Consider the following 14,820-nt stretch of genomic DNA (forward strand, 5'->3'; position numbering starts at 1 on the left):
TTAAAAGCCTTTCGTTGTCGGATACGACATGAAACTACTCCAGTTAGCTCAATCATGTTGTAACTAAGACATCCGCTGGAAAAAATATTTTCAGTCAGTGGAGCCGAACCGACACTCTCCCTCCCTGGATTACATCCTCCCGTTCCGCCGGCTGCAGGTACGGGGTTATGTCCTTGTACAGTACACGGAGGCGGCTTCTCTCCCGCGAGTGGGCGTGGACTTAATGGCTGCAGCCTGGAATCATGAGACAAGAAGCTGGAGACATACCCCTCTGGACACGCCCCCAGCATTTCACAGCAGAGAGAAGTGCTTGTTTTTTCATGATTTTGAGAGCTAATTTTATATACTTAGCGACTTTTTTAATCTTTCTAATTTGGCTCAGTGATTAATGACACATATTTCTGTGATGTGACAAACTTATAACAGACATTTTTTGCTGCTTTACACAGACTTTAACTTTCAACTGAGAAATTTGCTGCTTAGTTAGGCTCCAAAATGACAATAGACTATTATTTGTACACTGTAATGATGAAGCTAGGTGAAATATGGTCATCACTGTCACAGATTTAAGTGCCTTTTCAATCTCAAAATGCTCAACAAGTATTGGGGGGAAAAAAGTATTTTCACTGAGCAGAGGGTGAATGTCCTTTTGTTTTCAATGAGCCAACAAATACAAATGAACACCAAGGAGCTGAAATCAACTTAACCATCTTTGTTCAACACCCCTTTTTTGCACAGGCAATTTAATAGGTAGTCTTTGTCTGAGAATGCGGTCAAGTTCGAGACAAGACTGAGACCTTCAAAAAGTGGTCTTGAGACCGGTGGTAAAACACTGGTACACATACAGTATTTTAAAGTGGTTCACAACTGTATTCACTTAAAACACTACTCACATTTCAATTTGGTTTTATGTTCAACCAATCCCAAGTTACTATAGTTTTAGTTTACTTACATTTATAGTAGCAGTTTAGATGATAATCTCTCAGTTGTCAGGTGGTGGGTTAGGGTGGTGGATCTTGGCTTAAATGTAGCCTGCTGATGCATTGACAAGCCACTTTGTCCTTTTACTGTCTCACTGACGGAAGTCAAGACGCTTTGTGTCCCAGTTTGCAGCTCCAAATATAATCTTTGAATGAAAAGAAATCTGAGTAGCTGCAGGACACGTCTTTAAATGTCGTGTGGTACTCTCCCACAGCTCTCCAACTGAAAAAATAACTAACTACATCCTGGTTCATGCACCCTGGCTATTCACCTGTGGGCTCATTTCTCATTTTATCATCGGTCCTTTTATCCTTTGTAAACTAGCAAGGCATTGTCTGTGTCACCAGTGTTTGCCAGGAGTGACCATCCCTCTTTGTTCATAATACAGGACTTATTATTTTACCCATTATGTGTGAGGCTGGATATTGATGTGTTATCATTTCTGTCAGGATTCCAGGAAACATAAGGTTTTAAAAGGATAAAAGAAGAGGATCAAGTTTCAAACCTCCTTCCTTGGACCCTCACACCGGATAAGGAAAAACTCCCCCTTTAGCACGCGTGCGTGTGTGTGTGCATGGACTATATAAGCCACGTGGTGGGCTGTCTGGTGTCACCTGCGAGAGAGCATCAGGCAGCATGACCTTCCAGCGATGGATGCTGGCATTCTGCTTTTCACTGGCCTCAGGTACAATGCAGCTGTTAATTTAATCATGTAAATATGATTTAATTCTTGTAAGCAGAAAAAACATTTACTCAGTTTACTCATTTAAATACAAACTTGAGGTATTTGTATGTTTCTATTTCAATTTCATTCTACTTTATACTTTTACTCCACAACAATTCAAAAAGAAATAGTCATTTTTATTCCACTACATTTATTTGAAAGCTTCTAGTTACTTTTTACTTTACAAATTAAGAATTTACACACAAAACTATCTGGTATAACAACATTCTGCTATATCCAAAGTATTTGTGTTATTATTCATGATTTCTGATTATGATTAATGTTTTCCTCCACCTTGTATTCCTCTCCTAGTTTTAGACACAGCAGAGTCAGTCACAACAACAGGAATTAAGAAGTGTGAGTATAAACCAGTCAGTGTTGGATCTCGATCAATTTGTTTTAAATTGTTACAAAATTACTTTGTACCTTTTTTATATTGTTTCAGCTTTTCTGAAACTAAGTCTGTTTTATTGTTTCACTTTTTCATATAATTTCTCAGTATCATACTGATATATTGTTTAATTGTTTCTGTTGTCAAATATTTTATGTTACTTGGTTCAGTTCATTCTTGAAGTTTTATAGACGTAAAATAATAGTTGATCGTGTGGCTTACTGATTTTAAAATGGTAGTCTTAGAAATCTTATCATATATTATAAAGCCAAGTGAAATTTTTCACAATTGGAGGGATAGTAATGTAAAAGTAATTCAAAGTTATTGCATTTCATTATTGAGTTCTGAATTGATTACTGAAAGGATGGTATAGCTGATTACATTTAAACATTTTAACAGTAACTTTTTAAACTCTTAATCTAACATAACAAAAATAATGAGTTGATTTATTGATTTATTATACATTCAGTCATGTGTTCATATCCTGGCATTAATCTGTAAATTGTGATCAGACACTTGCAGGACATTTGGCAGCGGGGTCGTCCAGCCTTTCAACGGTCCAAGTTTCTATGTACGGTCCAACTGCCCGTTCACCCTCACCCGCTTCACACACAACGCAGTGGAATGTGATATCACCATACAGCGAGGTGACAACGGGCTGCTGGACCAAGTCGAGATCATCATCAACAAAGTGAAGACCATTGTGCAGAGTGGAAGCATCATGGTGGAGAAGAAAAGGTTTGGGCCCAACCCTAACCCACACTGATACTGTTTCATTAACTGCAGCCACGTAGATACGGAAACATATTGATACCATCACAGAAAAAAACTGATCAGTACAAGGTAATAATGTGAAATGTTTATTGTTATAATGAGATGTCTTTCACATTGAAATGAGAAATTAATATTTAAATGAGGAAACTGGGATATCAGTGTAGGCCTACAGGACGCATATCACATTATCACCCAGCGCAACAATAAAAGCAAAATCTCACCATGTTCAACCAAAGCATTAAGTGAAACTTAGTCATTAGTTTCCCACTAAAACAATACGTTAAATGGTCACGCTGTAGCAAGAGACATTTCACATTAAAACAATAAGTGATCACGTTAGAACATGAAAATATCATTTTAAAATGTGAAAAACGTCTTGTTATAACAATAAACTTTTTATGTTTTCACCTGATACAGATATGTTTTTTCCTGGCATGGCAGCAACACATTTCCATAACCAAAAAATGACTCACTCAAAGTTTGAGATCCCCTGAGACTTTGTGTGCTCACATAAAAATTTATAATCCCATTATTCACCCACACAAACTCCAGTAAAAGTGTGAGAGAGTGGTGAGTTTTGCCAAATGGCATAAATTAATCACTTCAGTGGCATTTGTACTCAGCCAGGTGGTTGACAGTTTCATGCAGTCTTTATCTTTTAACTTGTCAACTGGATGTTTTCAGATACAATACCAATTTTTGTAGTATTTTTTAGTATTTTTTTAATTGAATGTTTCTAGAGCAGCAACAGTAATATTAAAACAGCAAAGTAACAATATACTGTAGCTTAATATCTCAAAAAACAAAAACAAAATGTCAATGAAATAAATCAAATTCCTGACATCACAATACTGAGTGAAGTTTATAAAGAATAAAGATCACAGACATCAGTCAGTATCAGTTCCTCCCTCTGCTGCTGAGGAGAGTCATTGCCTGATTTAATCATGAAGTGATTATTGTAACCCAGCCCTGACAGTGACTCAAGAAATGGCATTAAATCACATACAAGTTTGACAGTCTTGCCTAGCCTGAACAGCTGTGATAATACTATGCCCAGTTGTTACATTACCAATCCTTGAATGGATGGAAGAAAGAGTTGCTTTGTGTTGTGCTGCTTTTGTTAGCCAGCAGAAGAAGGCTGTAAGGGGCTGTGGTTCCAGGTGCAGTCTTTGTTGTGCCCCTTGTTCCAAAGGTGCAGATCCGAGGAAGCCGGTCGCTCAGGGTCCTTGCAGAGTTAGTTAACTTGGTTCTCCTTGTTGCTGGAAAGTTAGTGTTCAGCACTCTAACTTCTCTGGTTTCAAGTTTTGTTCCTGCTGTGAGCGAGGTTAAGTCGTGGTCCAGGAGAATAAGAACTTAAGTCTGTAGAGCGATTCATGGTTTCAGCCTCACAGATGAGAGAATTTGCTGCTTATCTTTTTAATTATTTTAATGATTTTGATCGATTAAATTGTTTTACATTTTATTCACTGGTTGTACTTATGTACTTTTAGTCATATTTTCAATGCAGAGCTTAACTTGTAACATCATTACAGTGTGCTATCAGAACTTTTACTAAAGTACAGGATAGCAGTACTCCCTCCACCTCTGTTGATATCCCTGTGTGTTTATTTTTTGACAGTGTTTCCCTTCCATATGACCACACCTACCAGCATATCTTTCAGTACGGCATCTACACCAGACTGAGGAGCTCGCTGCTTCCACTGTCTGTCACCTGGCACAGTGTCCCCGGGGGAATAGACACTATGTGGGTGAGTTGACTTGAGAGCAGAAACACAGACACAATTCAGTTCAATTCAATTTTATGTATAAAGCCCAATATCACAAATCACAGTTTGCCTCAGAGGGCTTTACAGCATACGGCAACCCTCACAGTGGAGAAGGAAAAACTCCTAAAAAAAAAAAAAAAAACCTTTAACAAACATAATTCATCATGATCCTAAGTTAACTGGAACATTCGCAGTTAGATCTGTACTGCAGAGCACTAACATCACTGACTGAAGCCTTTTTAAAAACATGTTAAGGTGGAGGTGGAGCAGGAGCTGAGTACTGGCATGACTGGACTGTGTGGAAAACACAGTGTCACAGGTATGTTTTATAAACCACTGGAATTCACAGCAGAGTTGTTGTAGTTCAAAATAGCAGAGGTGTTTTAAAGGCAGAAGGATATTAAAGGCAGTAGATGACTTTAATATGAAATTGTAAGCTTTGTTAAGCTGTTTGTGTGTATGATACATTTAAATGAAGAGAACAAATGTCAAATGAATGCTAATATCAGTATTTCTGGTCATCCTTATAATAAAGCTGATCATATAAATGCACAACCTGTTTACACTAACTTTGACATTTGTTTCTATGGAAGCCCATTTCTGCTAATGTGATGAAAAAAAATTACATCCTGTAAGTAATTTTAGTATATATAGTATTTTAAAATAGTGACGAGAAACCACCTCAAAAATAACGACTTAGTATACCTAAACCAATGACTTTGTATTTCAAAAATAGTGGCTTAGTACTATAATTTTTCTCAAAATGATGAATAAGTATCCCGAAATAATAACAGCTGCCCTAATTGGTCAATCTATCTTGCACACGATTGCAGATCCGAGTATAGAAATCATCTCAAGATAGGGTTTGTATGTCATTCATTAAACGACCTCGTAGGAATGACCAGGTGCTGATAAATGTGGTGGCTGAGAACAGTCTTAATTTACATAGCCCGCCCCGGTATATTCTTGGTTTAGAGGCCTCGCCCCAAGAGTTTATGGCATGGAGGGAAGTGCCAGTATCTCTTAACAGTGACTTACTTATCTCGAAATATTAACAATATCTCAAAATAATGACTTAATATCTTGAAATAATGAAACACTTTCTCAATATTTTGCCTGAGACCTATCATCACTAAGTTATGAAAAACACATAGACCTATGCAAATGTTGAGAATCGTACTTAGCGAAACTAAGTGATTATTTTGAGATGATAAGTAATTATTTTGCAATACTAAGTCATTATGTTGATATACTAAGTGATTCTTTTGAGAAATTAAGTCATTTTTCATTACAATGACTAACAGGATCTTTGTTTTCATGACATTGGCAGAAATGGGCTTCCATATTTTGCATACTATTTATAAAAAAAAACACTTTTATATTATGAAATTAGACAACAAGCAGCAGCTGATTATGGAGAGCGTGCTCGCCAAGGACACATGTCAAATCCGAGATCCTGTTTCTGCTGTGAATACAGTAAGTTAACTGTTGCCATAACTGATTCATTTAAAACACACTTGAATGGATGTGGTGACGATACTACTACTATTCCTATGTATTTTATTTTTTTTCACTTAAGCCTGTCAAACTCATTGGAAAGAAAGACACATGTTTTGAATTCATTGACACCTCTGGCTCTTAGGTTATAAGTTATTAGGTATAGACTTTATGGGTTATCATGTCAAATTTAAAATACTGGGCCTCATGTAGGAAGTAATACATGAACAAATTTTCTCTTATTTTTGTTTGTTTCCATGATTTGTTCCCTTTTTGTTGGTACCTACTGATTTCTGGGATTGACCAATGTTTTCTTATTTTACCAAGATAAGACTTTAGTTAGTAGTTGCTTTACAAGTAAAGTTTTTGCACACAAACTATATAAAGATATAAAAGTACAGCTGAAACGATTAGACGATTGATTAGAAAATTAATTTAAACAGAGTTTTGCTGCTTTTCCTTTTTAATTTTTTTTAAATTATTTGGAATAATTTAATTGATTTAAAATCCTGCAGTAACTACTTTCACTTTAAATACTAAGTATTAGAGTATTTGCACACAGCACAACATCTGCCCTTTTATGGTGTTTAGCGGTATTACTTATGCTAATACATGACCTATAATCAAGTGGGATTCATCATGCAGCACACCTGGTAAGAGGAGATTTGGGTGGTTAAGAATGTCTGGTGCATCTGGAGCTGACTTCTCTATTTTCTTCCTCTAAAGGGAAATTTAAGAGAAAATGTGAGAGAAATTTAAGAGAATGTTGCTACATGAGGCCCGTGGAAACGTGAACGTCAGACTTCAACAATGTTTTTATTCATTAACTTTTTTGAGGAGTCAGTCTATTCAGCTGTGTTTAAACACTCCTAATTCTGAATGTTTCTCTGGTATTTGTAGGAATGCAGAATGTTCTTTTCCTACACTTTCGATTGTCTGCAAGCCATGAACCGTCATTATACCCAACTCTGTGAAGAGAACATTTACAGCTACGAAATGAGCAAAGACATCAGCTGTGCTTTCTTCAAAGAAGTTGCCCAACACTGTGGGAACAACAGCTATGTCTGGAGGATATGGAGAGATACAACCAAATGTGGTAGGTGCTCTTTAAGCCCTTAACTCCCAGCTTTCCCCTTTATTTTGTCGCTTTAATTTTTGAAAAATCATTTTCTCACCATCAACTCCTCGGTGAAGTGACATCACATTTACACTGAGTGAATATTGAGTCTTTCGTTAAATCAACAGTCCAGTTGCCAAAAGAAAATGCTAACCATGAACATGTTGCATTCTAATGCTTCATACATATCATATCAACGTTTCTAAAGCGATGTAGTATATGAGCTGACTGTCATCTTGAGGTGGAGGGAATGATGGATACTTGCCAGTTGTTTTACCAAGACATTGTGTTTCCTGCTACATAATAACATGCAAATATAATGTATCCGTGGTTTGCAGAAATGTACAATGCCGACATTTTTTCTGCCTGACATATTTTAGTATTCCAGACTTTGGGATTCACACTAGGACTGAGAATAAAGTTCTGTGATTTGCTGTGTTTGCCACATGTGTTTGTGCTGACAGGGGTTTACATGATTATAACTAGATTTTAAAGTTTTTGGCTTGAATTTAAGCTTATACACTAATTTGATGAACACTTGATGTGATTGCCTGTTTCTGTTTTGTAGTGAAGCCAAGTTGTCCAGGAGACCTGGTTTATGTAGAACAGGGCGCAGCCTTTGCTCCCAGCTGCTCCAGCCAAAACCTCACATTCTCCAACCAGGAACTCACTAGCTCCTGTGTCTGCCCAAAGGGTGAGCACTATCTGGCTTCACGATGTAGCTCTTCACTTGTTGTTTCATTGCTTGTTTAGGCTATATGTTCCTTATTATAAAGGTATACTAATTTGTGTTGTAGGTACGGTGCTTAATGAACATGCGGATGGCTTCCACTGTGTGAGTGTGTCCAGCTGCTCCTGTGTATTTGCTGGCCAGACCTACTCAACCGGAGACATACACAGCACCAAATGTCAGTCATGGTAAGCAAGAAAAAAACTGGTTTGGCACTGATGGAATATCCATGAATTACAAATGTCTACTTGGGCTCAATGAAATGAGCTAGTTTGATTTTTTCAATTAAAGTTTCATCATCATTTCTCTCCACAGTGTGTGTGATAGTGGGAAATGGCGATGCTCTGAAAACTCCTGCCCACCCACATGTCTCATTGAAGGGCAGTTTGTAACAACATTTGACGGCAAACAATATGCCGTCCCTGACAAATGCACATATGTGGCTTCACTGGTGAATTTTTCCCACTACCCCAACATGTGCCATTAACCTATGTTGACTTTTTATGATACTAATGGCTGTGTTGTTCTTTAAGGGTCTCAACTGGATGATAATAATCAAGTTTTCTGCAGAGGCACCCTCCCTGGAAAAAGTTTATCTTGTACTTTTTCAGGTACAAGCAGTCTTTGAGAGTTGAATCTAAAATAATATAATCTATTAAACAAATGCCAAGCCACAGAAGTGAACAGTCAGTGAATATAAATGCTCTTCTTTTTTGGATTTGCAGGAAATATATGTATTCACAGACAACAAGGTGATGTTCCGTGGGGGGGAGATCACTCAACTTCATGAGTCTGGTAAAAAAGGATTGTTGTCCACTTTATCTGTTCACGATTCCTTTAATGTAACCTATAGCCTAGTAATTCATCCATAATGGTTTGGTTACCCCCCCCCCACCAGCTCACTAACCACTGTCTGTCACCTGTCAGAACATGCTTTGATTTTCTGGCAGTCCTCCATGTACGTCCACATCCACACATCCTTTGGTATGAAGATGGAGGTCCAGATGTTTCCTGAAATCCAGCTGTACATCAACCCAACCACAAACCACTCAGGCTCTATCTCGGGTTAGAATTTTAATCGATAAAGAAGACAGAATATATTGGCATTCCCTTTTGGATACACCATTATTATGGCTTTTATTTGTTTTGTTTTTTCTGATGAGCTTTTAAGACCAAAAAAAGTGTGTGTGTGTGTGTGTGTGTGTGTGTGTGCGCACTATAAAACCATTTCACTATAAATGCACTATAAAAACTGCACTGTAAAAAAATTGTAGTATTAAAAATTGTATTATAAAAGAAATTTTAACATTAAAAAAAATATACCATAAAAAAAAAATTACTATACAAAATAGTGTACTCTAAAGATTTGTATGAGAAAAAATGTACTATGAATTTTTAAAAAATATTTATATATATCTAATCATTGACAATGTTTCCTTCAGGTCTTTGTGGCAACAACAACAATGACACCACAGACGACTTCACCACCAGCAGCGGGATCATCGAGAACTCAGCTCAGCCTTTTGCTCAGTCCTGGAGTTCGGTTGCTTGTACGGGGAACATGCCCATCTGCATTAACACTGACAATGGTACCAATAAATGTTATAAGTGTGCTTGTAAAATGTTGCAAATGGTTGGATAAAGTCACACAAAGTATTTTATTGTCTTCCTGAATTCTGCGTGTAATGGATGAAACGTTTTATTTTAATAGATAGAGAACAATTGGTACATTTTTATAATTGAACTCTGAAATTTGCTTACTAGCTTGCTTGCCTCTCAGTGATATGATACGAAGTCTTCAGCCACAAGAAAATATCATATATCAATATGTATTTTTGCAGAAATATTTGCAGATGAAAAGTGCTCTGTGTTGAACGACCCAGCTGGGATATTTGCTAAGTGCCACGATCATATCCCAAGCAATCACTACCACATGGTAACATGACTTTTGCACCAAAATAAATCCTCAAAATGTTTTACCGTTATTAACAATTGACATATCAATGAGCTACCCTTGTTAACATGAAACTGTTGTTATTTCCAGGCTTGCATCCTAAGAACGTGTAACTGTGGCAGCAGTCTGCAGCAGTGCCTGTGTGTTGCTCTGGGCAACTATGCCAAAGCCTGTGCCAGTCTGGGTGTTGTAATTGGTGACTGGAGGGCAGCCACCAACTGCAGTGAGTTCAGTACAAACAAATATACAGCTTACTCTGTCTGCAACCCTGTGCTATACTAGATGTTAATCACAATATTGTGTCACAGCTTTGACATGCCAGAAGAACCTTGAATTCTCGTACAACATGCAAGCCTGCAACCACACATGCCGCTCCCTGTCTGGTCCTGACCCTTGCTGCGGGCTGGACGATGCTCCTGTAGAGGGCTGTGGCTGTCCAGAGGGAACTCACCTGAACCAAGGACACACCTGTACCCCAAAAGCAGAGTGCCCTTGCCACTATTATGGCGGTACAACGCCCCCGGGTACTGTTGCTATTGACGGACGAAGGTGGTGAGTTAATTTACAGCCATTTAAAACTTTACTAGCATTTATCTTAAAGAAGTCCTATTATGCTAATTTCAGGGTCATATTTGTAACACTGGGGTCTTGTGGAATGGATTTAGGTGCTTTAATATTCAAAAAACACATTGTAGTTTTTTTACTGCCCATTTGTGCAGCACCTCTGTATGAAACGCTGTGTTTGGGCTTATGTCCAGTCTCCCCAGCAGCCCAGTCTGCTGTGATTGGTGCAGGGCTTAGAGTGTGTATTGGAAACATCATGCCCCTTCCCTTAACTTATCTTGCGATCACAGTAATTAACGCAAAGTCAACGAAAGTCCGCAATATTTGTGAGGGGCTTTCAATTTTTCAAAAGTCCCGCAATTTTTCCCCGTTTTTCCGCATTTTCCGGCCGATCGGAAGTTATTGTGCATGGACGTCATTTGAAACATCATTACACGCGTCATCAAACCACGCTAATGGCATTGCAGTATGGAGAAACGCTCTGTATTGCCATAAGAATTTGCACTGTTTAAATATGTGTTGAATGTATTGTTGAATGTAATGTTTGCAGAAGGTGTAGCTTACATGTTGTTTTTACAGTCACATTGTCTGGTTTGAGAGCTACAATATTCACTCAGGATTTTTTGCAACATTATTGGAGTCCATGTTTTGAAACTAATTAAATAAAACTAAAGAAGAGAACTATAAAAAACATTTGCAGTTATTTTTGAAATATATAGTATGATTATTATAGCAAGTGATTACATGACTTATTTTTTTGGAGGTAGTAGTTTAAAAAAATCTATAAAGATTTTCTCCTTTTGTCATTAGCAGCAATTTTTGTCATTTGCCGCAATTTCCCGTAAAAATCCACATAAAAATGTCGCAATTTTTATTTTTTTAAGATTATTTGTTCGGGCTTTTGCCTTTAATTGACAGGAAAGAATGAAATGGGGGAGTAAGAGAGAGTGGGGGGATGACATGCAGCAGATGGTTGTGAGCTGGAGTCGTACCCGCGACCGCTGCAGTGAGGCATCGCCTCTGTATATGGGGCGGTGGCACTATCCACTACGCTACCGACGCCCCTTTATCGCAATTTTTCAAGCAAGTTGTGTTAAAAATGTGTCTATTTCAGCATCTGTGAGGATGGAGAGCTGCAGTGTTCTGCTGATTGTGGTAAATGTGTATTCTTTTCTCATTATCATATTAACCTAATCCTTTGTTTTCTCTGCTCTGTTGTTTTTAACTTCATTTGTTAATAGTGAAAAATCAAATAGAATTTTAGCAATAACCTCAGTTTCTGCAGAAAAAAAATACGAAAAAGCTGACAAAGTGTCAAAGTATCTGAAATATAACTAACACACTCATATGTTTTCTGTATTTAATGATTGTTTGCATCAGGATGCAGAAATGGGAAGGTTTGTGTTCACTGCTCTAAGGACCCTGTTAGCACATCTCAGAAAACTTGTGACAACCTCAGCAAACCAAGGGTAGGTCAACAGATGTTTAAACATGCAGCTTTCCATTGTTCATATATCATTATTCATTTTTCTTTTCACATCAGCTGCTGACATGTTTGTTAAAACTGTAATTTAATAAAGTTTATTTTATGAGCGTTAAGAGAACATAGTCTATTTTTGTGGTACTGGGATGATGCTTTTATTTTGACTGAAATCTGTCATTTTCTATTTACGTAAACTTTCTGTCAGTGAATTGCGGCCCTAACATTCACCCTTTGTCCCAAAACTTTTATTGTGATACGTCAAACATTTCCTCGATCTAAAAGATTCTCCTTTGATGTGATTTCCAGAGTGTCAATATGACATGCCAGAGTGGCTGTTACTGCCCACCTGACCAGTATGAGGATCACCGTGGCAACTGTGTTTCTCTGGACAACTGCACCTGTGTGTACAGCGGCAAAGTGTTCAGTGCAGGACAGCACGTCAAAACCAACTGTAAAACATGGTAACACCTGCATTAGTGCTGCTTTCCTACACGTTCATTCAAAAAGTGCTATTCCTCCGAAAGCTAATACAGCTGAGATGGAAAGGCTGCTTAACTAACTGACACTGTCTCACAGTATCTGTGGTCATGGTCGGTGGCACTGCAGAGACGAGCCCTGCCCCGGGAAGTGTCAAGTTTACGGAAACGGACACTACCAGACCTTTGACTCCAAGTGGTACCGCTTTGATGGACAGTGTCAGTACACTCTTGTAGAGGTGAGACCAAACATGAAAATGGGGGTCACATGTTTCTTTCCTGAAGCCTTGATGACGAGCAAGGACGCAAAACTTTATTTATATAGCACATTTGAATCCAGGTGGAAGCACACTGTAATGCATAACGCGTGAGCTACCACAGAGGTTGCAGCTAGAATAGTGGATAGTGTGAAAATAAAACATTAGACATAATTGAACGCAGGTAAAAGAGACAAATAATACAAGCGAGGTAGCAATCATAAAAATAACAATAATTAAGATCAAGAACTGACCAGTGAGAATTAGACTTTAAAACCATTTTAAGAAATATGAAAAAAATTGCATTCAGTCATAATTTAGACCAGCACTTGGTTAATGAAAAATATTCAGACACATGCTCATTCATGTATGACCAAATCTGTGCTGGGCCACGGTCTTTTTAACCCCCTGTGGGTCAACTGTGAAAGCATTCTGGGGACATGCTTAAACAGCTTAGTTAAAAATACCCACCAAATGTGGTGATGTTTGGACAAACTGTTGTTGATTTATGGCTGAATTTTGCATCCAATGCACTTGTTTGGTGCTTACTCTCAAAGAAATGTAATGAATTTGCCACATACTTTAAATAAAAAATTTCCAGTATCAGGAATGAAATTGTGGCTTCCTCTGTTACCGCTTTTCTCCCATTCAGTGCCATACTGTCAACACTCTTAATAACTTTGCCCTGATTCAATCTAGTGAGATACAAGATGTGGTGCAGCAGCTCAGTTCTGCAACATGTGCTCTTAACCCAATGCCTACTAAGTTAATCAAAAGTGTTTTTAGCTGTCTAGTGGAGGATGTTGTTGAGATTGTTCATGCCTCCCTACATTCTGGTATCTTCCCCTCATGTCTCACACATGCTATTGTAACACCACTGTTAAAAAAGAATTATCTTAATCCATATATTTTTGAGAATTACAGACCAATGTCAAACCTTCCATTTTTGGGGAAAATTCTAAAAAAAAAAAGAAGGTAATTTACAATTTGCTTGATATTTGTCTGGTTTTAGAGTTAACCACAGTCCCAAACTGCCCTGGTCAGAGTTGTTAATGATCTTAAAATTAGCATTGACAATCATAATGTTTCTGTTCTGGTACTCCTTGACCTTAGTGTAGCATTCGATACTGTGGACCATATTCTTCTTCTTAAGTGCCTTGAACACTATGTAGGCCTTACACTGTTCTTAAGTGGTTTTCTTCATATCTCTCAGGAAGATCGTTCTCTCTGTCTGTCGGTAATTGTAAATCTGATGAGGTTGGCATTCCATATGGAGTCCCTCAGAGGTCAATTCTTGGTCCTTTGTTGTTTAATTTGTACATGCTCCCACTTGGGTCCATAATACAGCAATATAATATTTCATATCAATCATATGCCGATGACACACAGTTGTACATATTCGTTTCCACCAATAACCTTAGTGGAGTAAATGACCTCATCCAGTGCATCGCAGATATCAGAGTTTGGATGGTGAAGATTTTTTTACAGCTTAATCATGACAGAACAGAGATTCTGTTAGTAGGACCAAAGGCTTTGAGGAATAAAATTCAGTCTTTTTTAGCCATATGAGCATGTCAGAAACTTGGATGCGATTTTAGACACCGATCTTAACTTTTTGTCTCAGTCAGACTGAAAATCTGGCTCGCGTTATCAAGTAGGCTGGATTACTGTAAAGCCCTCTTTTAAATCATTTAATGGTTTGGCTGTGCCTAAAATTTACTGGGAGCCAGTGTGGCATCCTCAGCAAAAGTGTTACATGGTCATATTTTCTTTCTCTATTTGGGCCTCTAGTGCATTGCCTTCAAAGGACACAGTACTGTACTTCATGCAAATACTTAAGGGCATTTAAAAAAAGAAATATAGGTCATTGTTTGCTGTATTTTTCACAACAATACACTTTTAACTTTGATCTCATTACTTTAGGATGACTGTGGAAAGGGAAACGGCACCTTCTCTGTGAGAGTGGAGAGTGTGCCCTGCTGTGATGAGGCGCTCACCTGCTCTCGCTCCATCATCCTCGACCTGCAGGTGGACGGCTGCTTCTAGGATTCTCATTTTACCTCACTGAGACCCTGAGCTACTGTCCACATGTTTATTATCTATCTT

General features: G+C 38.0%; 1 protein-coding gene across 1 annotated transcript in view; it reads left to right on the plus strand.

Annotated features, from left to right (window-relative positions):
- The window catches only part of LOC126385258 (mucin-19-like), a 60,845-nt gene that overhangs the window by 31,448 nt on the left and 14,577 nt on the right, over positions 1-14,820 (plus strand). Inside the window, exons 3-22 of the mRNA XM_050036868.1 lie at positions 2,609-2,834; positions 4,489-4,618; positions 4,892-4,955; positions 6,030-6,112; positions 7,034-7,229; positions 7,819-7,944; positions 8,048-8,168; positions 8,296-8,431; positions 8,514-8,591; positions 8,706-8,775; positions 8,908-9,045; positions 9,423-9,569; positions 9,822-9,916; positions 10,025-10,157; positions 10,243-10,486; positions 11,613-11,653; positions 11,879-11,967; positions 12,288-12,442; positions 12,558-12,696; positions 14,638-14,749. Coding sequence (XP_049892825.1) covers positions 2,609-2,834; positions 4,489-4,618; positions 4,892-4,955; positions 6,030-6,112; positions 7,034-7,229; positions 7,819-7,944; positions 8,048-8,168; positions 8,296-8,431; positions 8,514-8,591; positions 8,706-8,775; positions 8,908-9,045; positions 9,423-9,569; positions 9,822-9,916; positions 10,025-10,157; positions 10,243-10,486; positions 11,613-11,653; positions 11,879-11,967; positions 12,288-12,442; positions 12,558-12,696; positions 14,638-14,749 — 2,523 coding nt within the window. The remainder of the gene's footprint in view (positions 1-2,608; positions 2,835-4,488; positions 4,619-4,891; positions 4,956-6,029; positions 6,113-7,033; positions 7,230-7,818; positions 7,945-8,047; positions 8,169-8,295; positions 8,432-8,513; positions 8,592-8,705; positions 8,776-8,907; positions 9,046-9,422; positions 9,570-9,821; positions 9,917-10,024; positions 10,158-10,242; positions 10,487-11,612; positions 11,654-11,878; positions 11,968-12,287; positions 12,443-12,557; positions 12,697-14,637; positions 14,750-14,820) is intronic.

The sequence above is a fragment of the Epinephelus moara genome, chromosome 23 (genome assembly GCF_006386435.1).
Source record: "Epinephelus moara isolate mb chromosome 23, YSFRI_EMoa_1.0, whole genome shotgun sequence".
Classification (NCBI taxonomy): Eukaryota; Metazoa; Chordata; class Actinopteri; order Perciformes; family Serranidae; genus Epinephelus; species Epinephelus moara.